The 22,920-nt window shown below is 39.4% G+C and overlaps 1 protein-coding gene across 6 annotated transcripts in view; it reads right to left on the bottom strand.

The window, feature by feature from the left end:
• Positions 1–22,920, bottom strand: part of poglut1 (protein O-glucosyltransferase 1) — a 166,363-nt gene that overhangs the window by 19,735 nt on the left and 123,708 nt on the right. For 5 of the 6 annotated variants that reach the window (XM_087136051.1, XM_087136052.1, XM_022252494.2 and 2 more), the window contains one exon: positions 6,177–6,233. The exons of the other annotated variant lie outside the window; for it this stretch is intronic. In XM_087136051.1, coding sequence (XP_086992177.1) covers positions 6,177–6,233 — 57 coding nt within the window. The remainder of the gene's footprint in view (positions 1–6,176; positions 6,234–22,920) is intronic. 6 annotated transcript variants of the gene reach the window in all.

Genomic DNA, 22,920 nt, shown 5'->3' with positions numbered 1-22,920 from the left:
CAAGGTTTATCACACTTGAATCAATTGCTCATTTATCTAAAGTTTCCAGTATTCCAAGAAATAGTACATGAGTTTTGAGGCAAATCCTTCAAGGTTTATTATACTTGAATCAATTACTTAATCGTGTACAATTCTGGCAAACTTTTTCGCAAGAATTTTCTCCTGTGTTAAGACATTGTGTAATGCAATTATTCCCCGTTTTCTTTCCCTTTTTGGCCAACTTGTTTATAACAGTTTCCTCTAATTTGAAGACACCGTGTAATGCAACTACTCTCTTTTTCTTTCCTTTTTTTTGAAGAAAGATAAAGTGAATATGAGAAGAGAAAAAATTTGAAATGACATCAAGTCATCAAGAGAAGAAGAAAGGTGAGAAAAATTTGTCTTGTGTTTTTCTTGTGTCTGTTTATTTTATAATTACGGGGAGGATTAGTTTGGAAAGACAGTTTTCATGAGAAGGTTCAAACTTTACTTAGAAGGGGCTGTTTATATATATACCATTATATACGGAAAGGGGATTTGAATAGAACTTGCAAAAACAACTTAGAAATGTGCAAGAAAATGATAAGCAAACTTTGCGCAAAATAAAAACATTAAGGAAATTTTACGGGAAATCTTCACTGAGTATTAGCTGAATAAAAACTTGTGAAGCGCACTCAATGTTCAAGTTGGGGCTGAGCACTGATGCTTGGCATGCATGGACTACTGGAAAGCGGGCACACGAGCTATGGTGCCCGCTAAAAGCAAGCATCGACCGTGTGAACTTGGGGGGCGCTGCACTCTCTGCTGTGACCGAGCGTTCTTGGGTAGTTGGTGTTGTCGCGTGGACAAGGCAAGTGCTGGGTACCTGGTATTTCGTTGAACAGGATCCAGACAACCCAGCAGGGTTTATGACTACACAGAGCCAGGCTGTATGCAGTGTGTGACCCAGCAAACTTGGCAGATAGGCCTGGTGGCCAATATAGGCGCCTGTCTGTATACCTCTAGAGCATTCCCTTTTCAAGACATCTGCAAGATTTGAAGCCGATCAGACATGTACTTCAGGAGATATAGGGCTTTAAAGAGTGCACCCTTAATGTCACATGACTTGTCTCCTGATGACATCATTATCACATAAGGTCAAAATTCCTCTACAGCACTCCCTTTTCAAGATATCTGCAAGATTTGAACCAAATTGGATATACACTTCAGGAGATATAGTACTTTAAATGAGGCACCATTTAATGTCACGTGACTCGTCTGCTGATGGTATTGTCATCACCTGAGGTCAATTTCCATTTGTAAACCTTCCCTTCCCAACTGCCTGCAAGGTTTCAACCCAATAAGATATGTACAATACAACATACAATACAAAACATAATACTTATCGCGGAAAAGGCACAGATTACATATCTTAAACATTTGTCCCTTTTGACGTTCCATACAATGTGATCTGCTCTCGGCAGCATGTGGTCGGCATTTTGCCAAGTCCCGAGTATAATGCCCTACGCAGTGTGCGCCGTCTATCTTGCAGACAGATATTGGGCATCCCACACACACACAAGCATATGAACAGCGTGCTAATGGGATTTTCGAGTTGGCAATTTATATTTTAGGGGGTTTTTGTCAGCGCTTCACGTGTGTGAAAAAGTACACCAGTTATGCATTTCATGCAGCTGACTCCAATGTTTTAGCTGTCATCTCGTGCACAATTCACGCTTATATCGCTTACAGTTGATTTTTTACAGAATTGTGAAGACTAAAAGAAGTTTTTATTGTAACTTACGGTCTGATGACATCATCAGTCTCAAACTTCACACGCGTGTTGACTGGGTAAAGATGGTCATCTACATCAATTTTTAGGCAATTCAGACAAACTTCGCCACAGACATCCATTCAAAATTCATTTTTCCGAATTTTTAACCTGTTGCTAGAGGGCGCTTGATAATAAGGTGACGTCATCAGTGGATGATTTGAAGAATACTATCACCCAGCAGACTAACACCGTTGAAAACAACTCGATACCTATTACCACTTTTAAACAATAAGGCCACTTCCAGTTTCGACCGGAAGGAAGGGTCACTTGATGTGACTCACACGAGATGAATTGAAGACCATATTTTATCCTGGCACTTGCTGCAAACAGAATGTTGCGGGAGGCCAGGGCCCTTTTTATATGGATTTTTATAAATAAAACAGAATATTTAAATAGTCAAAATTTAATGATAAATCACGTGATGACATCATCATAAGACAAATGATTCAGAATTATCTTTGTTTTATAGTTAGTACTTGATGCAAGTCTGACGGCGATTAATGATTACCAAGGTACAAAAATAGTGCCTCAAAAACATGTACAAAGTAATGGGCTAAAATAAATTTGTAAAATTCAATAAAAAATCACTCGATGATGTCATCATGACGTCATGTTTCTAAGATCATCTATGCATAAGGGTTTGTCATATAAGTTTGATGATGATCCAACGTTGCAAAAGCACTAAAGTGACCGGTAGAAAAACGCGTACAAACTAAACGGGCTTTTGAGCAGAAGAAAAAAAAGGAAGAACAAGAAAAAAAAAAACACAATCAAGAGAATACCTTTTTCGAAAAATTGTGAAAAAGCTCCAAAACCGGAAGAACTAGAGGTGGTGTTTGTGAACAAACACAGCCTGTTTCGGAGTTTTAGTAAAGATTATATCGTATTATAAAAGAAAAATGTTTACAAAATAGATTCGATCTGGTAATATTACAGTTTCATGGAATACAGCTGACTTGCTAAAATATTGGCTATACTGGCTATATATCTGTGTAGAAAGTCAGTTTGAAAAAAAATCATTAATAAATTAATCGAGTGCACACTTAATGTCACGTGACTTGTCTCCTGATGACGTTATCATCACATAATGCAAATGTTCCTCTAAAGCATGCCATTTTCAAGATATCTGCATGATTTGAATCCGATCAGACATCTACTTCAGGAGATATAGTTCCCTAAACAGTGCACATTTAACGTCACGTTACTTATAGCCTGATGATGTAATCAGCACAGCAGGTCAAAATTCGTCTGTAACACTTTGCTTTCTAGTTATCTGCAAAATTTCAACGAGATAGGACATGTCCTTCAGGAGATAAAAGGCTTTGAAGTTCATGCCAAGTCAAACAACGTGTACAAAACCTATGGGGAAAATGAAATATTGAAAAATCAGTGTAAAATAAGGTGATGTCAGCATCATGATGTCATTCATTTTCAATAAATTGTGCATCAGGGTCTATGTTGGCTATCACTTTGTCAACAATCAAACATTGCAAAGTTACCAAAATTGAAAACTTGAACAAAGTCAATGGGCCATAAAGTTGTCACGTGATTTGCACTTAAACTGAACAATTTTCATGAAATATTACTTCATATTCGGACTCTTAGGTGTATTCCAAATCAAATACAGAGCGTAAAGTACCCAATTTCTCTTTCGTTCATATAGTAACCTTGCACCGAAGTAAAGGACTACCACTTCACTTGTGGTAATATGAAAAACGTGTACAAAACATATGGAGAAAAATAAAATATTCAAAAATCAACATAAAATAAGGCAATGATGTCATTGTGACGTCATTCATTAGCTATAAATCTTGCATCAGGGTCTTTGTTATGTATCACTTTGACAATGATCAAACATTGCAAAGTTACCAAAACTGTCGTTGGAATACATGTACAAAGTCAACGGGCTAGAAACACGTATGCAGGAAAACTGCTCCTTTAATTTCATGTCACGTGATTTTTGTCTTAATTGGAAAAAATTATGAAACATTATTTGATAATCTGACTCTTGGGTATATTTGCAATCGAACGGATGGAAAATGTTAGTCTGATTTATCTTTCGTTCTGGTAGTAATTCTTGGTCGAAGTTGAGGACTGCTCAAGCAATGTGTGTACAAACCCTATGGCAAAAAATTGAAGCTCAGGTAGTTTTAACATTGTTGTGTAATGCCATCTATAGTTCAACATAGGATAGTTTGTTGAAAAATGAAACCCCAGGCAGGTGTAACCGTAGTTCTGCAATAGCACCCTCATAGCCTGACAGTCCGAAAACCATGTGAATCTGTGTACAAAGTCTATGGGGAAAATTAATTATTGAAAAATCAATAATAAATAAACTAATTCATCATTATCATTGTGAATTTCTTCTGGGATCTTCCTTGGATGATTGTTCAACTACCTGCCTAGTCTGAAGTTTGTCTGAATTTCCTAACTGCCAAAGTGCTTTGCCAGAAAAAACTGACTGAATAAGGAGGAAAAAAAAGAAAAACAGAAGAAGAAAACAAGAGCTGTTTCGCTCGACTGCCAAAACAGCTAAAATGAGTGTCTTTTTCGCACAAAAAAAAAAAACAGAACAAAAACAATGCCTTTTTCGCAAAATGCGAAAAAGCCCCCCAAAGAAGAAAAACAACGAGATGAACGTGGTTGCGAACAACCACTGAGCTGTTTCAGAACTTTCTGTTTGGTGATGATGTCATCATGACATCATAACTTTAGGAAAATTCTTTCATGAGGGTCTTCATTGCGTGTAACTTTGATGTTGATCAAACCTCTGATGATTGCCCAAATGGTGGCTTGAAAATGTGTACAAAGTCAAGGGGCTGAAATAAATATTGAAAAATCACTAGTAAATTACATGATGACGTCATCATGACGTCATTTCTTTTGAAGAATTCTTGCACAAGGTTCTTTGTTCGATATCACTTTCATAGTGATCAAACGTCGCGAACGTTTCCAAATAGTGGCATGATGTCATATGATTTGCGTTTAAACTGAAAGAAAATTTTGAAATATTATTTGATACTCAGACTCTTGGGTATACATGTAATCAAATAAAGATGAAAAAAAAATTTTTTTCTTTCGTTCTCATAGCAATGTCAGCTGAAGTTCAGGACTAACCTCATTAAGATTGATAATATTGCGTAGTGAAAAACGTGTACAAACCCTATGGGGAAAACTGCAGCTTTAATTTCATGTCACGTGACCCCTGATGATGTTATTTTGACAATTTTTCTTTGGGACCCTCTGTTCATGAGGGACTTCAAGTGTACATTGAAGGAAATAATTCAGATTGACCAAAGTTCCAAGGACAGGCCGACGAAAAACGTGTACAAAACCTATGGGGAAAGATTAAATATCCAAAAAATAATTAAAAAATAGGTGATGACGTCATCTTTATGTCATAAATTTAGCAAAATGCTTTCATCAGGGTTTTTGTGGTCTGTCTGTAACTTTGAAGTTGATCAAATCTCTCAAACTAACCCAAATGCTGGCTTGAAAACGTGTACAAAGTCAATGGGCTAAATTAAATATTGAAAAATCAACACCAAATCACATGATGTCATCATGACATCATTTCTTTAGAATAATTCTTGCATGAGGGTCTTTGTTGGCTATCATTTTGAAAGCGATCAAACAAAATAGTGGCTTGAAAACGTGTAGAAAGTCAATGGGAAAAATTAAATATTCAAAATTCAAAAAGAAATCGCGTGATGACGTCATCATCACAAATTTCTTCTAGGACCATCCTTGGATGATTGTCCAAAGACCTGCCAAGTTTGAAGTCAATCAAAAATGGCAAAAGGGTAGAAGTCCTGCTCAGGACGAAAACCCATGTTAAGGAATGGGATTTGATGTGAAAAACCAAAAAAAAAATTAATAATAATTAACAAAACCAATAGCTCTTTCAGCCGGTGCCCGAAACAGCTAATTCCTTTTTCGCAAAATTACAAAAAAGCCAAAAACAAACAGAACAAAAAGATTGCATTTTTCGCAAGATTGCCTTTGAGTCTTCTAGAAGAGTATCTGTTGATTATTTTTGTTTTTTTACAAAATTGATGTTTAGTTTATCCTGAAAGTCATGATGCTACTGCTCAAGATTAATCTCTGATGCATGCTGTGGCAAATGTCGGTTGATTTGCAACTGCATAATGTTCGGTACATTTTGTGCACAAAATATTAGGAGCCAAGGATGATGGTACAGCCGAATGTTTGGTACAGCGGTGTTCGATACAGCAATGTTCCACTAGCAAGTAGCATGTAGCAAGCAGATACACATTAACAGTGGAGACTACTACACTGTGTAAACACTAATAATGTCAGTTGTTAATAATACAGAAACTGTTTACTAATGCCTGCTAGCAAGTAAATTGTTTATCTCACATACCTTTTAGCTATATCCTTAGCAATCTGATCATTGGACTTTGCAAACTCTATCAGAGTTCTGTGGAGGGAAAGTAACAGATTACACTAGTTTATATGTGACAAGTTGAACTACAGATTTAATGGTAGGAATTTATTATCATTATTGTTTATTTCTAGTAATGACACCAAGGATTCCTCAAAAGCACACCAGGCACTGTAGCTAGCAAGCCTGAAGAAAGCCTGTAGAGAGGAGACAATGAGCAGCAGTTACAGTTTAAGAGGTGGGAGAAAAACTTCAGAGGAATATTCTAGGTAAATCCACGGAATCGGGTAGGGTCTGATAACCAATCCACATGTGGACTGAGCCAGGAATTGAACCCGATCCACAGAGGTGGAAGGAAAAGAAAAGAACCACTATGCCAACCTTACTCCCCATCCCTATCCAAGGAATAACAGGCACATTTCTTCATACATTCTGTTTCTAACAATCACTAGATGTCATCTGATACCAGTATTACCAAATTACTGTGACTTTTGTAGCCGCATTTTGCTGCCAGAAGCAACAGTATGATCTCAGATTCTGCAAAAATAACAAGGTTGGGCCCATTGATACTACTTAGTACTTTATTACATGTAACTGCCAGTAATCCATAAATTAAAGGCCTTTGAAAGAATGTTGCACTGTGTTTTAACATCTAAACACCATCCACTTCCATCATACCAAACTGAGTGACACATCAAAGAGTTCTATCTCCTCGATACAATACTGTACAAAGTAAACCTCAAAGGTGGCTCTGGTGAATTGTGACTCATTTCTGTAGAGAGGGTCACATATATTTGGCCAGTCATTTATTTATGACTACATCAGGGGAATAAATGCTGATAATTGTCTGAGCACAAAAGTGAGGGTCCTTATTGGGATCTATTCTCCGGAGCCAGTCTTAAACAAATGGCTAAGTACCATTCATAAATACCTTTTGAATCACTTAACCAAATTATAAATTTGTTTTGTTCAATTTTTTTGACAAGTCCTGCTGGGCTTGAAACACAAATTCTCTTCCTCAAAAAATGGGTTTTCAATTAAAGCTACACAAATATTTCTTTCAAGCAAGACAGATGCAACCAACCTAGTGAACTTAAAATCCACATTTTTTCTAAAAAATGATAGATTTATGATCGCACAATTTTGGTGTTAAAGTACTTTTTAAGAAAAATAAACGAATAAATTCTTTCTGAAAGCAGTAAAAGTGTATGATAAACTCATAATAAAAAAAATAACTCTGTGACCCTTCAGTTTACTGAAACCCCTTAAATGTGTAACACTGTGGGTGTTTCCCCAGATCCCTTAAAAAAATGATGCATATGCACCCTCTATTCAGTACATTACAATGAATAAAACCCAACACCTGAATTTGAATGTCTTACTACATGTATGTGTAAATGAATGACACTATATTTCAATGGGTGTAGTCAAATAAATAAGCCTCAGTTAATGAAGCCAGTGAAAAACTGTGTCTTCACACCAACGCGTGCCTCACAGCAGCCATGCTTTTAGATATGAGCTGGCATCAGGATTCAATTTACTCTGTGTTGCATTGCTATGCCACTACCTTTTCAAAGATTCGTGATGCAACTTAACAAACATGCAGCATAAAAGTATGATGCAAAATACCTACTTGATCTGTGCATTGTAAATAAACTTTATTAAAAAAAAAGACCAAATCCTTTTGTCTTTTCTGTCTTCACAAAACACCTCTGAACGACCTTTTTTATGATAAAACACTTGTATATTCATAGACCTGGGCGCACATTGATCTTGCATCAACCAAAAGTGCCAAAGCTACCCACACAGACAACTTCTGTTTTGCTGTTTTCCGTATGTTAAATTGTGCATGCAGCACAATGTGTAATACAAAATACTCAAAATGGCATAATTACACAGTTGTTGGAAGAAGCGCCTAAAGACACAAACAGGGAGTTGAGTTTTTATGGTATATGGAATATCATAACACACTTGTATGTTGTCTGTATCATCCATCCATGCCCATTTTGCTATTTTATCTCCCCTAAAAAACATGAAAGTAAAGAATTCCAAGGTTGAATTGAGAGCGCGGCAACGCGTGATGGTCATAATCGTGAATTGCACGTGAACACCACTTCAAAGGTCAACTGGAAGTTTCCTGTGCGGCAACTCCAGCCGACGGAACATGTATACTTGCAATGTGTGGTGCGCCCACAGGAGTTGGCAGTCCATTGTGTTTTTCTCCTCCAGGTCTATGGTATTTTCTGTTTTCCTACTTACATTTACAATATTTGAAAAGCCTAATGTGACCAGTTGACCCAGTTAAGTCACCTGATCCCTCCACTTTTCTTTGGCATTTTCTCTTTTTTGTCACATAATGAGCGTGATCGGTCGACCGTGAGTCACCTGGTCCCTCTGCGGTCTTTCACATGTAACTCCATAATACATGTAGTGAATGAGACCTTGCAGGATGCTGTGTAGAGCGCCCTCTGCTGTGCATTATTCTTCCAACTCTTTTGGCAATTGTGTGCTGTAGCAATTTATGCAGCTATGCATGCACCCATGCAAGTGATCTAATTAGACTCGTCTTGGTCCAGCACTCGACCAAAATGTGAAGCTTTAGCACTGCACCACCCTCTTTTGTTGGGAGTGGGGTGGTTGCTTGAGAGATTCAAAATAAGTCATGCTGCTGCAAAGCTTTCAATAGTAAACATTGTTTTTGCAACTCTAGCACATACATGTACATTGTTATGATGTACTAACTTGTGCAACCACTCCATTGATTGATTGGCAAAGTCGTGATCAGCTGTAGCGTAATTTAGAACATTTTTTATTATTCAACAGATGTGATACACATAATGGATTACAAACCCATTCAACATGTGAAACCTCTTTGCATGCTGGATGAACGTTGGATGCATTTGGAGATAGCTTGATCATTGATGAGTTTTGCAAGTCTTCCTTGTTATATGTAAATTCACAAGTTGAGAATGGAAGGCAAGAAGTAGCACAGAATCCATGCACGGTCTTGACTGTTTTCCAATGTGTTTTATTTCATTGAAAAAAGCAAAAGATGGAAGCTGAGACACATATCAGCAACTTGGTGATAACACTACCCCTACTTTTTGAAGATAAGACTCCAGACGTTTTCTGTGTCTTCGTTCAAAACTATAAATATAAACAGTTATGCTATAATGGGGGACGGTGTTACACAAAATATGAGAATTGCTTTATAAATCTAGAAATGCGTAGCAGTTGTTGCTACACAAAAGGGCTGAAAATCGATCATTGGCTGGCATGCCACCCCTACACTTGAGACAACCACAGGAGACATTCTATCCCATGAAATCACTCAGAATTGCCAACTGGTGACACGTCGACAGGGGCTGGAGGGGAGGACAACATTAAAGATCTACACATTTCAAGAATTGGTGGAAACTTCAAGAAGCACTTTTCAAGACAAGACAATCACCCTGGGTTTAACGCTCAGTCAGCTTGTAACAAGGTCAAATTGTGGAAAGGTCTTTTTCTTTCTGTCTCCAGATTGTGAAATAACATTTCATCAACCATAAGATTGGCTCCTTGCCCCACATATTCAAGCATCTCCCTAAAACACACCTGTTTGATGTTTTTGTAAGGTATCCTTCAAGTTTTTCGTGTACATGTAGATGTTTTCTGTAATCTTTGGCACTTTCCGCTGTTAAAGAAAACTCACAATTGTCAGTAGTGGAATCGCACTACAAAATACTTATTTAATAATCATTAATATTATTTTTGTTATTATCAGGGGGTTTCAATCCAAGTATTACACCAAACATTGTCGTCAGAATGTAAAGGTACTGAGAAAAACATCACCTCTTTCAATCCTGTGCTTTTCACTCTTTAAGCCTTCCCAAGAATATACATTGCTCGAAAAAAGTCTTCAGTCCCACTTTTATGCAGTTGACACACACCAGGCCCATCACCAAGGAAGGGAGGGGGAGGGGGGGCTGACCCCCAGCAGGAAGCTGAACCCCCCCATTGGTAAAGAGCACAAGCATAATTATATATTAAGACATTCTCTAAATGAGTCACTAACATAAAATTTTGCAAATGTGTTGGTCCATATAGTCCCCCAAGTATAACTTATAAGCCATATGCTGTAATGCCAGTGCAGTTTAGCAATCTGCACAATGCAGGACACACAAATCAAAATCATTGATAAGGGAACTCTGACTGTATGCAAATGATGCATGTTGTCTTAGAGCATGTGTGCTAAATAAGTGTACAATGAGTACAGTATGGATGTTGTGTGTATGCAGTACACAGGTGTAGGTTTTCCTTCCTTGACCTCCATGGTTTGACAACTGAAGCGAACTAGTCATTGGCCTGGCCTAGGCCTAAACTTTTAAAATGTCTTGATTACTGTCCACTACAGCAGCAAACTTCCATCTTTCTAAAATGCAAGTCTACATCTTCTGACCCTTCAAAGACATCTTCTAACACTTCAAAGACGTCAGTATCTACACAGGACAGTGATAGATGTCATCCAACAGTGACATCCACAATAGTTTCGGCACAGGAAGAACACGATTGTGTCTGTGAATCGAATGAGTTTCAGGCACTGGTTGACGTTGGCAATATCAATGATGGACCTGCCCAGCCTTGGCAAAAAGAATAAAATCCAACCCTATTCGGAAATAGAGTCCATGACTTCCAAGCTTCATAGTTTTTCATGCTTCAACTGGCTTGAATTCTTAATCCAGAAAGGCGCTGCATTTTTTTTTTTTTTTTGTTATTCTAGTGAGTCTGATGTCAATACTTTTTTTACCCTTTCTGGGTATCATAACTGGCATCATGGCCTAGAGAAACAGGCAGAATCAAGAACTAATAGTTGTTCAATGGCCAAGTGGGCCGAAAGAAAGGCTAGATTGGATTCAGACCAAAGTATTGCAAACTTGGTCAACGATGCCCAGATACAGAACCACTACTACATGAAGGCAATTGCAGAGATTATACAGTTTATATGTGTGAATGAACTTCCACTTCGTGGCGACAGTGTTGCTGCCCATGGAAGTCTTGATGCAGATGAAACCAGTGTACAATCTGCCTATTTTTAGATTCAATCACCAGTTACACTTGGTCATTGGGAATGCCATAGGGATGCACAGCGAGGTTGAGAAGTTCTTCTGCACATACATGTAACAATACCCAGTATACATGTATAGTGTCCTGCGATGACTGAAACTCAGTTGTGTGTATGGTGGCCAAAAGTTGAAGCGATTACTTGATTAGAGATGGTCGGGTAACTTGTCAACTATGTCTGTTATTTCAAATCATCTTGTGATAGTACATGTCCTCGAATGGTGTGAAGAAAACTCTCAGATGCAATAATGTGCATACAGATTTGCTGAAACAGGTAAAAATCAGTGCTGTAGTCGAGTACTTTTTTCTGAGTACCAAGTACTGCGAGTACTTTGACTGCCGAGTACAAAGATAGGTCAGGTACTCTGCTTGCAAAGTACAAGTACTGGTTTCTGAGTACAAGTACTTGCACTTCCGAGTACGAGTACAAGTACTTCTAATTCCGAGTACTAGTACAAGTACTTCTAATTCAAAAGTAGTTTTATCTTAATTTAGAGCCTCTAAGACCTGCCAGTGTGTAAAAGAAACACTGAATGCAGATGACATGGCTACAAGAACAAGTGATCTGGCTAGCAATGCCACGGTCACTACGCGTGCGTTGCAGCAGTTGACACAACGTGCACGGCGCGGCGAAGTCTATTTTCCAGACTCAATTATTCATATACCTGTGATTTTCTATATGCTGGGTTTGTCGTTAGAATTTCGGGTCCAGGAAACAGACTACCAATGCCCAAGTAAATCACGTGACCATTTTGGAGTACCACAAAATAATTTGCGTACATGATTGGAAAAGTATGCGCACAGATGGCAAATGGGTCGTATATGTTAATGAGCCCATGTTCGGCCTTCTTTTTGTGAGAACCGTATTGAATATCGGGTCATTGGGGTCAATATTTTTGTACCTTATTTCAACAGCCGAGGTAAGTTAACTTAAAGGATTTTTTTATCGAGTACTGTTAAATGAGTATGAGTACTTTGATGCTCGAGTACAAGTTTTGGATGTCGACTTCCGAGTATTTTGTAGCCTGAGTACAAGAACTGTAGTTCAAGTACGAGTACTTGGATGTCCGAGTACAAGTACTAGTACGCTGAAAACGGTACTCGGGTAGTACTCGAGTACAAGTACCGAGTACCACAACACTGGTAAAAAGCAAAAATTCATGTTCAAAGTGCTTAGCATCTTCATGCTGCTGATGAGCATCTGCAATCTTGTGACTGTAATTTAATGAACGGCCATCGACTGACAGAATCAACTGATGATCAGTTAAGAGATATACACGATGGACACTGTGAACGAGATACAAGATCGAATAAACGAGTTGGACTTAGATGATCATCCTGCAAATAAGTGCCCATGCACTATCCCCCAATTCCTCATAGATTCAATCCTAGACTCAACAGTGGGACATTCCAGTTTGGTTATCTAAGTCAGCAGATTGGTATGTTGCCATCTTCGGTGAGATTCTTGACAACTGTCTTGGTGAAATGAACGCGAGGTTTGGGATTAGGAACACAGAAATACAAGCTTCAATTCAAAGCCTTGACCCTAAAAGTTGGGAATTTCTCAGTCCCACTTCACTTGCACCATTTGCCAAACTTCTTGGCATAAACATGTCTTCTACCGAGTTTGTTACCAAGTGCAACGTAGCCAAACACTTCCTGACAGAAGTGAAATCCCCTGAGCCAGAGCTAGTTGCCGTAGCAAATGTTCTATATCCTCTGTATTGTGGATTTTTGTCTGTTTTTGTCTTTTTTTTGTTATTTCAAATAAAAAAACACAGTGTAAAACACACAATTTCTCTTTCGTTCTCAGAGTAATCTTGAGCCGAAGTTTAGGACTACTCAATCATTGAGATTGATAAGTGTGTACAAACCCTATGACAAAAAATTAAATATTCAAAATTCAATAATAAATCACATGATGAGGTCAGCATGACAAATTTCTTCTCGCACCATCCTTGGATGATTGTCCAAAGGTCTGTCAAGTAAGAGTCAATTTAGATTTAGATTTAGTAATTTGCCAAAGTCTACTGGTGGAAGGAAACAGCTGAAAAAGAACTTACAAAATTTGAGGCAGTGGTTGTTACAGCAACAGCCACAAAGTTGTTTCAGATTTCAAGTTATTTAACAAATAATTGTTTATCAGTAATTAAGAGCTATGAAGATTTTATTCTTGGATCCTCTTGTTACGATCCCAGTTGATCCAAATCCTTTTCTGTCTCCCCGAAAAGGTACAATCTATGTGTGGAATTTACGCATGTTCCAAAAAAACCTATAAAAGACTCCGTATTCATTGATTTCGTTCTCAGTCAGTGCTTATATGCTTTTAGCATGTGCGTTCCAAAATAGCCAATGTTGGGTCAGCACCTTCTTGTCGTCTTCTGCTCTTTACCGCTGGACCGTGGCCGAGGCTGACACCGCGGAGGGACCGTGGAACCTGGAGTGTCGTGGCTCCATGAGGAAGCCGAATCTCGGGGATCGACACTGACCAACCCGTCTGAACTGAGCTGTTCTGGCGCGGAGTGTGGAGGTGCTTGGCCCGACGACCGCGCTCTTTTAGCCATGGCACTGACTGGGCGGGGGCCTAATTTTCTTCCTCTCTTGTGTTGGCTCCTTAAGGTAATTATACTCAGCCGAATATAATTTGCCTCTTTGAGTATTAATGTTTTTGCCTGCTTGCTAATTTTCATTGTAGTTAATTGTGCTTGGCTGTGCTAATGTAAAAAAATTTGCTTTTATGCTTTTGACTGCTCAAATTCACAGTGTTCTTGCATGAGAAGTTTAAGTTGCAGCAAACCACTAGATTTATTTTGTTTTAATTTACTGCTTTGCTGATTTAAGTTTATAATTAAATGTTATTCCAAATTAGTTCCTTTATTGTTCTTTGCTCGTATTTTTAGTGTCCTGGTTCTCGTCTTTTGATTTTTCTTCTGCCGTGCGTTCTCCGCACGTAACACTCTCTTGCAGCTAAACTAAGAGTGTACACCTAATGTACAGTCAGTCAAATAAACAAAAGTGCCGAAGACTGGCTGTTGAAAAAAACATCTACAAAACCTGTGGGCAACATTTAACAAATAAAAATGAATAAAAAGCACAAGATGACGTCATCATAACATCATCCACTTAGAATAATTCTTGTATCAGGGTCTTTGTTGGCTATCACTTTGATAACAATTAAACATTTCGAAGTTACCAAAATGGTGGCTTGAAAACATGTACAAAGTCAATGGGCAAAAAAAAAATATGCAGAAAATTGCTCCTTTAAGTTCATATCATGTGATTTGTGTTTAATCTGACAAATATTTGGGTAGGTGTTATCTAGTAGACCCGACCCACACTTAATGTGGGGAGGGAAATCTCATCTCTATGGCACTCTACCTACCCAAACAGTAATTACATACGCAGAGAAGCACCAGTCTAGGGGGGGTTGGCAACGACACATCTAATGCAGAGAATACACTTTTACATAAAGTAAACTCTGGCTATTAGTCAGCACTCTCAGGACTCGAGAAATTATGATGACTTACGCGAATGCCGACTTTATTGTTGTTAGTCGTCATTTTGCTGACTTACACTTACACATGTATTGCCTATGTACGTTGTGATTCCTTGCACTAATTCAATGGCTTTGATTTACCCTGGTATATTTCTACCTCCATGGTCAATCCCAGCAAATTTGTTCTTGATTATTATCCTCACGGGTTGCAAATTCAATAATTGATTATGTGCCCCTAAGGACGAAGCAAGGAGCAAGCCACTTGCATATTACATCACAACCCGACAGTGCAATACGTACATGTAGGAATACAGTTACAGTACAGAAAACATACACTCATCCACACACATGTATTGGTAAAGTTGGTTCAATACAGTTTGGATACCAGACCTGATGATTCGTACTGCCCAACGAATCATTATCAAGGGTCATCAAGGAATCTTTGGGCGGGGAACTAGACTACGTTCAATGAGGCGACCCCCCCAAATGGACAGAGCGCATGTGTGTAGCTCTAGAGGAGTTACTGGTATTGATGTACAGCAGTGATCTCAAGTAAGTGCCCTTTTGAGTTCGAGGGTGGTCATGCGTGTTACGAGCGCTGGCACTCGCCTTATCTCGCTTGACATTTGCTCATTCTTACATGACGGACACAGTATGGGCGCATGAAGGAAGAATAAGACTGCAGCAGTACCCTACAGTCACTGTTCACTGACTTGTGAAAGTACTCCCATCACTGAACTTGGAATGCTCATAAGTCCTGCCCGTCTAGAATGTCGTAAGTCTGGCCCACTGATGATGGCTTAAAACCACACACAACACAACCACGGCTTTGATCATAGATCGCATTTTAAATTCCGCCGGGACATTCTCCTCGACCATGGAATAAAATAGCATACGGTTAAATGTACATTCAAAACAAAAACGATCAAAATGAGCTGCATACACTTGACTTAAGAGAACATAACCATGGTCAGCGTCCCCTCCAAGGTACAAGTTTTGGAAAACAAAAATTGTTCTTTCTACACACACACCGACAAAAAAAAATTTTCCGAACGATCTACTGTACAAAAAGTGCCCACACATCGTGGATCTACACACATTGCAAACCCAAATGGATCCTTAAATTTCGTGGTTATCTGTAGTCTCTGTGTTCAGGTTAGCATTTGTTATTTTCAAATCTAACTTTTGTTTACATACATCATGCAATAAATCGAATTAATATTTGATGCGATTGTGGGTTTAATGTATTTATGTAATCTATCAGCAAGTTGCGACAGATGTCAAAGCAACTAAAAAATTGAAATACAACTCTCCTGAAACAGGTGGTATTATATATCCCTTGGCATACATAATCACATGTGCGCAGAAAGCAAAAACTGCAGCAAATGCCTGAAAGACTAGGGTCAAGGGTCGCGGCAATTGAGCAATTGTAGATACCCCTATCTGCCGCCACGCACAGAGTCGTTCCCCTGGCCCTGTGCATGTGGCTGTACATGTACAGTATACGCAACGGCGGCCACGAGCGAAACGAACTGTTGAGCACGTGTGTTCTGGACCATTGTGTCTGCATGGCCCGTTATGTCTGCAAACTTTTCAGGCCCATTATGTCTGCCCCATTGTGTTCGCAGGCCCATTATGTCCGCCCCATTGTGTCTGCAGGCCCATTATGTCCGCCCCATTGTGTCTGCTCGCTACGAATTGTGTGCACGTGTGAAAGTGCTTTCATTCCCCTTGTATGTGGTACGTGTTGTTTTAGTAGTTTTGTTACGGTACATCTTTTTTGGATATTTGTTTTTCAGTATTTTGCTTACAAAAACAGTCTAAGGATATTTATTTTAATGTTCACATCATATCATTTGGGACACTCGCGTTGAAAATGACCAGACCAGGGTAAAAGTAGAGCATTTTCACTGATAAAAGAACTGAGACATTCTTTTGAAATATTGACCTATTTGTGTGTGTTGTGTGTGTGTGTGTTTATGCTGTTTTCATTTTATTTCTTTTATACTTAGTTGTACTGCCATAAGTTTGTCCCTATTTACCTTTTGGTAAAACCTAAAAATTGGTTTATGGTTGGTCTCGGTCTCAGATGTCGTGGTCTCGGTCTCGACCTGCAAAGTCTCGGTCTCAAAGTCCTGGTCTTGGTCTTGAAGGAGTTGGTCTCGGTCTTGGTCTTGTATGCCTTGGTCTTAGTCTCAGATATCAAGGTCTCGGATAGAACACTGGAGGGTGCCCGTAAGATTGGCAGGTGGTTAAGTGGAGGACTGTCAGGCTCGAGCGGACTTGGACGCATGCCAAGCTCTGGCTAAAGACTAGAATATCTCCATGCATAAACAGTCAAGCGGGAGTTTTAAAAAAATTGGCCCAAAAGATTCCAGTCATGCTGTGTCAGTTAGAAAAGTCGCAGCCGAGTCATCCTCTGGTGAAGTGGCTAACGGCAGGCCAAGCACTTGAATCATGTCTCATTGAAGACGACAGAAATGACAATCGGACGGAGTGAGGGCTGATGGATTCAACTTCGTTCTTCTCGGAAGACAATGCTGGTTGCCCGGTATAGGACAGGGCAGTGCCCCGCTCCGAGCTATGAACAGTCCTGTGGTGAGCAGTCTGAGGGAGTACACACGGCTGGTGCGATTCCGGTGTGAAATCCTGCCAGATGTAATCATGGCTCACAGCCGGATAGGGCGGAAGGGCCTGGTCCACCAGAAACGGGTTCGGGGCAGTGGAGGCTGATGGTGGTCTAACACCAAGGCAGCGAGTGATGGAGGTCGGAACTTCATCGACGGACAGGTAGGCCGACATTCAAGCCGCAGAGGTATGTTCATGGTGGTCAAAGAATTTGATGAAGATGAGAAGTGCTTGCTTAGACCTGATGGCAGAGGTGGCAGATGGGGGCCGCGAGAGGTGGAACACCCTGGCACATTCCCAATTGAGGTCAATGGGAATTACAGGATTTCAGGCAGAGAGACCAGGAGAAATGAAGTCCAATGACCCGGGGATACCAATTAAAAGCTTGAGCCGCAATGGCTTGAAGCCCAGCAGCGGAGGTGGCAGCCAGGGCTTTTTTTTTTTCATTTATTATTTCTCAGGGTACAAAAACCAGCACAAAATACAAAAACTGATACATATAAATATATAAGAACAATATTTGCTGACACCCCTGACGGATAGCCTAAAAGCGAACTAAATCACTGTCGAGAGGGTCTCCAGAAAAATCTCAACAAATACAAGAAAAACACTAGATAAAAATGACTAAAAATACAAAAATGCACAAAAATGAAACTAGATAAATTAACAACTGAATGTACAGTAAAAATACAGGATCCATATTATGGCATCAAACAATATTAGCCTCAGGAGACAACCAATGGTCTTTTAACTTTGAAATAAAAGAATTAAGACTGAAAACAATTTCTGTTGTGACATCTATGAGTAAAGTGTCCCACAATCTTGGGAATCTAACAAATAATGAGTCATAAAAAGCTTGTGTATGGAAAGACTTTCAATATTAACATGAAACCTATCGTACAGACATTTAGCAATAAAAGCCACTGACAAAAAATTCAGCCTATTGAGTAAGGGAGGTAAACCCAGTTGGATGTGACGAGCAGTGTAATCTAAGTTGTTAATGTGAAATCCAGGTACGTGCCTATGGGGTAAACCTAAACAAGATCGAGTGAAATGACGATGAACACTTTCTATGGAATGCTGAAAAGAAACCAGACCAGGGAACCAAACTGGACAAGCATATTTGATAATAAGTCTAATAAGAGCACAAAACAGTTTCATTTGGATTTGTGGATCTCTAGAAATAACCAACCTTTTGACAAAGCCTGACATTCTAGTTGCTATAGACACAGTTAAGTCAACATGCTTCATCCAGCTCAGATCATTAGATATAGTCACACCAAGATACTTATAACAGTCAACAATCTCCAGTGCACGGGAACCCAAGACATAACTAAGACGACTAAACGATTTGAAACAAGACAGACACATTACATTACTCTACACTTGTTAACATTAAGATTCACTCTATTTAAAGAGCACCAATTATCAATACATGTCAGATCATTTTGTAATATGCATACATCCGAGGGGCTATACATTTTTCTAAAAACAACAGTGTTATCTGCATATTGTCTGATACTTGATTGAATGCAGAATGGAAGATAAAATGCAACTACGTTGAACAGTGTTGGTCCAAGGACAGAGCCTTGAGGGACACCTGAAGGGACACGAGCCCGGTCCGAATAACTTCCCAAAAATTGGACTTTGTGCATGCGACCTGATAAGTAAGAAGAGACCTACTTCAAGAGGGAACAGCACACACCATATTTATGCAATTTATCAAGTAGAATATTATGCTTAACTCTATCAAAGGCTTTAACCCAATCTAAGAAGATGGCATAAATTCTAGGTGAATGCCGTGAATATCAAAGTTTCCGCCCAATCATGACACAATGTTGAGAGCTGAGTAATACATGAGCGTTTAGGCAAAAAATCATGCTGGGTATCTGACACATAACCATGTGTGAGCATATGTTCGCTTAAATGATGAAGTGGTGTTCTAGGCCGATATGTTGAACAGTGGGTGGTACTATTCGGTGTCACCAAGGAACACAGGCTGGAATGCTGCGAGGATTTCTCTGGGCCATGTTGGGCAACAGGCATGGTGTACCTCACAATGAAGATTGGAAAGCCCCGGCGACGTCTGATGGGGTACTCTCTGGGAGTCCCGGCTGGCTCGCCAGGCCAGCAATTGATCGAGGAGACAGGGGTCCTTGCTTGGGTCTTCCATAGTCAACCACGGAGATTCCCAATCAGCTACGTGGGGCCAAATGAACCAGGGGCCTGGCCATATCCTGGCTGGAACCCCCTGGACGACGGCAAGGCCTTTTCCTTGTCCAGGTACCGGGAGAAGACAGAGGAATATCACAGATCCTGACGTTGACCCCCAGAATTCAACCGGCTAAGGCCCATAATTCATTGGTAGGGTAGACACAGCGTTGCTGGAACAAACCTTGTAGTAGTGATGGTAAACGTCCGTTACGTTACGGCGCTGAGAAAAGCACGACGATCATGGCGGCGAGGCCGCACTGCATTGTGGAAGGTCAGGGTGCACCACTGGAGATAAAATCTTTTCAGCGAATGAATAATACGCACATCGAAAATTTGCATATGTAGTGACTGTTTGGGTAGGTAGAGCGCCATAGACTCACTGTATTTTACTTTCTTTTTCTGATATTCAAATATACAAGTTGAATATAAAAATATGTAAAGATATGACATGAATCTTTGCTTCATTAAGGGTTAAAATATCCAGACTTCACTGTTCACTGAAATAGACTATTGATACACAAAAGATAAGGCTGTATGTAAGAGGTAAAATAGATCTTTTTCACCAGGAAGACATTGCTCCCTAAATCTATCATATTCAATGCTATGTGTTAAATGAGCTGCTGTCAGACTATATTGGGTTGCTAACCTCACGTTCATTTCTCAAAATGTTGATTAAAACATTTTGGTATAATGTCTCACAAATTTTAAATTGTTCTCAACAAAACTGACATTAATTTGTATCAAACTTTTATTTCATCACTAATACACAAATACAGCATGGTTTGAGGGGAATTACTGGTGCTGAGGTGTAGGTCAGCTTGACTTCACATTGGAAGGTAGTCAAGCTACCTACACCTCGGGACCAGTAATTCCCACTATTTTCCCCAAATAAACCATGCTGTATTTGTTTTACTACACTTCATAAATAACAGAAATCTCATGTTACTTGTACTCACAGACGCAGTGTTCTGTAGGAAAGACTTGGTGCCCCGCCATGCTTTCTGTAGCACCCGCCATGCTTAGAAATTGCCGCCAAGTTTAAAAACCATGCCGCCATGTTTACATTTTTTGACTCTACGGTATACATTTACAACAGAAATAATCTAGCAACAATAACCACCACTTTACTTTCGATCCCAACCTTGAGACTCCCCGACAATGTTGGCCAGCGGTACCAGTTGTCAAGTTTGGAACACGAGGCAACCTCGTGCTTGAAGCAACATACATTTGAACATTGCCCCACACGACATTGACAACCAATATTAGTCTGGTACCAGTTATTTTATTGTATCAATGTGTTCGTGTGATCACCTGGTAACTAGATGCCTACTCGTTTTGTGCAATGTTTGTGTGTGTAGGCTACGTGTGTACATGTGAGTTTGTTTCTGCATGCAATTGGGGACCCTGAACAATAGAGGACAATAAGGTCCCCAATTGACAGAGGGTCCCCAATTGACAAATGTGTACAAAACATATGGGTGGCCTTCTAAAAAAGTACAAACAAAAGAGGAACAATAGGGGGTCCCCAGGTGCAGGCAAATACACACTTGTTTTTATTACGTTCGTTGGGTGCATGTTCATGGTCTATTTTTGGTGTACATTTTGCCCGCGTCATGGCAAAATGTTTACAATAACTAACATGACATTTCGGCCCCCCGATCCTTTTTAAAGTAGGTTTTGTTTTCATCAATATTTGGAAGTGAATAAAATTGAGGAATAGATGTGTATGAAAACCTTAACAAACAAAAAACACTTTCTTTAAAAAAAGTGAAGCATAAATTTGATTTTAATACTTTTACAACCCAGATCCCTTGGATGACATGTCATTCTAAGTCAATAGTTAAAAATAAATGAAATTGTGGAATGAGGATCTACATGTACTCATTGGTACTGATGTTGCAATTGAAGTTCTTTTTTTAGTAGATAAATTGAAGTCTTTTTAAAATCTTTAAACTTTTGCTCAAAAAAACCTAGGGAAAATGGCCAGGAATTGCCTTAGAACACACCAAAGAGCATCTAGAATCAAAATTGTCCCTAGGTTTTGTAATGATAGTGGAGTGGAGATCTGCATAAAAAGAGGGCTTCAATAGTCTGGTGCTGACATGTTTTGGGTCTTTACTGTGTAATCAGTCGATTATTCTAGTCACCTGGTCCCTCCACTTCTTCAACACTCCTTATTCACTTTCAGACTACAGAATTCTTCTTTCTATACATGTACCCGGTACCTCAAGAACAGACTTCCAATATTTAACATAGTTGGATGCAACCTTGTTCTGAGAGCACTCTCTCTTAAGCCTTCACTTTACACACCTGATAAAAATAGCGATCAACAATACTGTGTAGTGCACTCTGTGACTTTCTTGTATTTAGTAGTGCATTTGCATATCTACAGAGCCATACATGTGCATGCCAGCATCTGACAATAGTGATCTGAACAGGGTATTGTTTCTGCCCTGCAATTGTTCACTGGTACAAAAAGCTTTTGTGATTCACCCCATCCTACGGAGAGGGCAGAAACATCCTAGTCAGATCACTCTGCTGCAGATCCTCATCGCCTTAACATCACTCTCTGCTACTGTATTGCTACTGTACATATTGTTACATCTATTTGCCTTGGTGCATACAGCATTAATGATTGGCACCGGTCGAGGGATGCTGCATGCAATCCTTAAGTTCCTCATACCTAAAGTGTAGCAGTTCTCTAATGTACATACTGCCAGCTATACACTGTTGGTCGATATCATTGACTATCGTTTTGTTTTAATTTGTATATATATAAATTCTGTTAGGCTTTGAGGCGTTGTCCAAATTGTAAATAAAATATTGAATGTAGTTTTTGTTGTCTTTATTTATTTATTTACTCACTTTTAACTGAGTCCTTCTGCCACTTGGTTACACTGCAATAGTTATTAGGATACAACTCCAGACTGGTTCCGTAAAGATTACATAACACAGACAACATACTTATGCGGTGGGTTTCAGCATGATTATTTGATGCTACCAGAAAAACTACCGCACGGCAGCGAGGTGGATACTCACCACTATGATGTCACCTGGTTGCGTATTATTTCTACTTCCAGACACGAGGTGGAATTGGCCAATGATGCGCTCCGATGTGAGTATTTAAGAGGTGAAGTAATATCAACTCTCATGTTCCCAAAATGAAAAGCCTTGAATGTACCTAATTTTCAATTCAAGAGGGCTGACACATGAATGCAGTCTATTGACTCTCAACCAAGTTTTCCTTGCTTAGACTAACATACTAGGTGCATGCTTGCATGT

This window comes from Acanthaster planci, linkage group LG04 (assembly GCF_054643075.1).
Source record: "Acanthaster planci isolate LZ-2023a linkage group LG04, COTS_SCS, whole genome shotgun sequence".
NCBI classification, from domain to species: Eukaryota; Metazoa; Echinodermata; class Asteroidea; order Valvatida; family Acanthasteridae; genus Acanthaster; species Acanthaster planci.
This window is presented reverse-complemented; position numbering and strand designations above follow the sequence as displayed.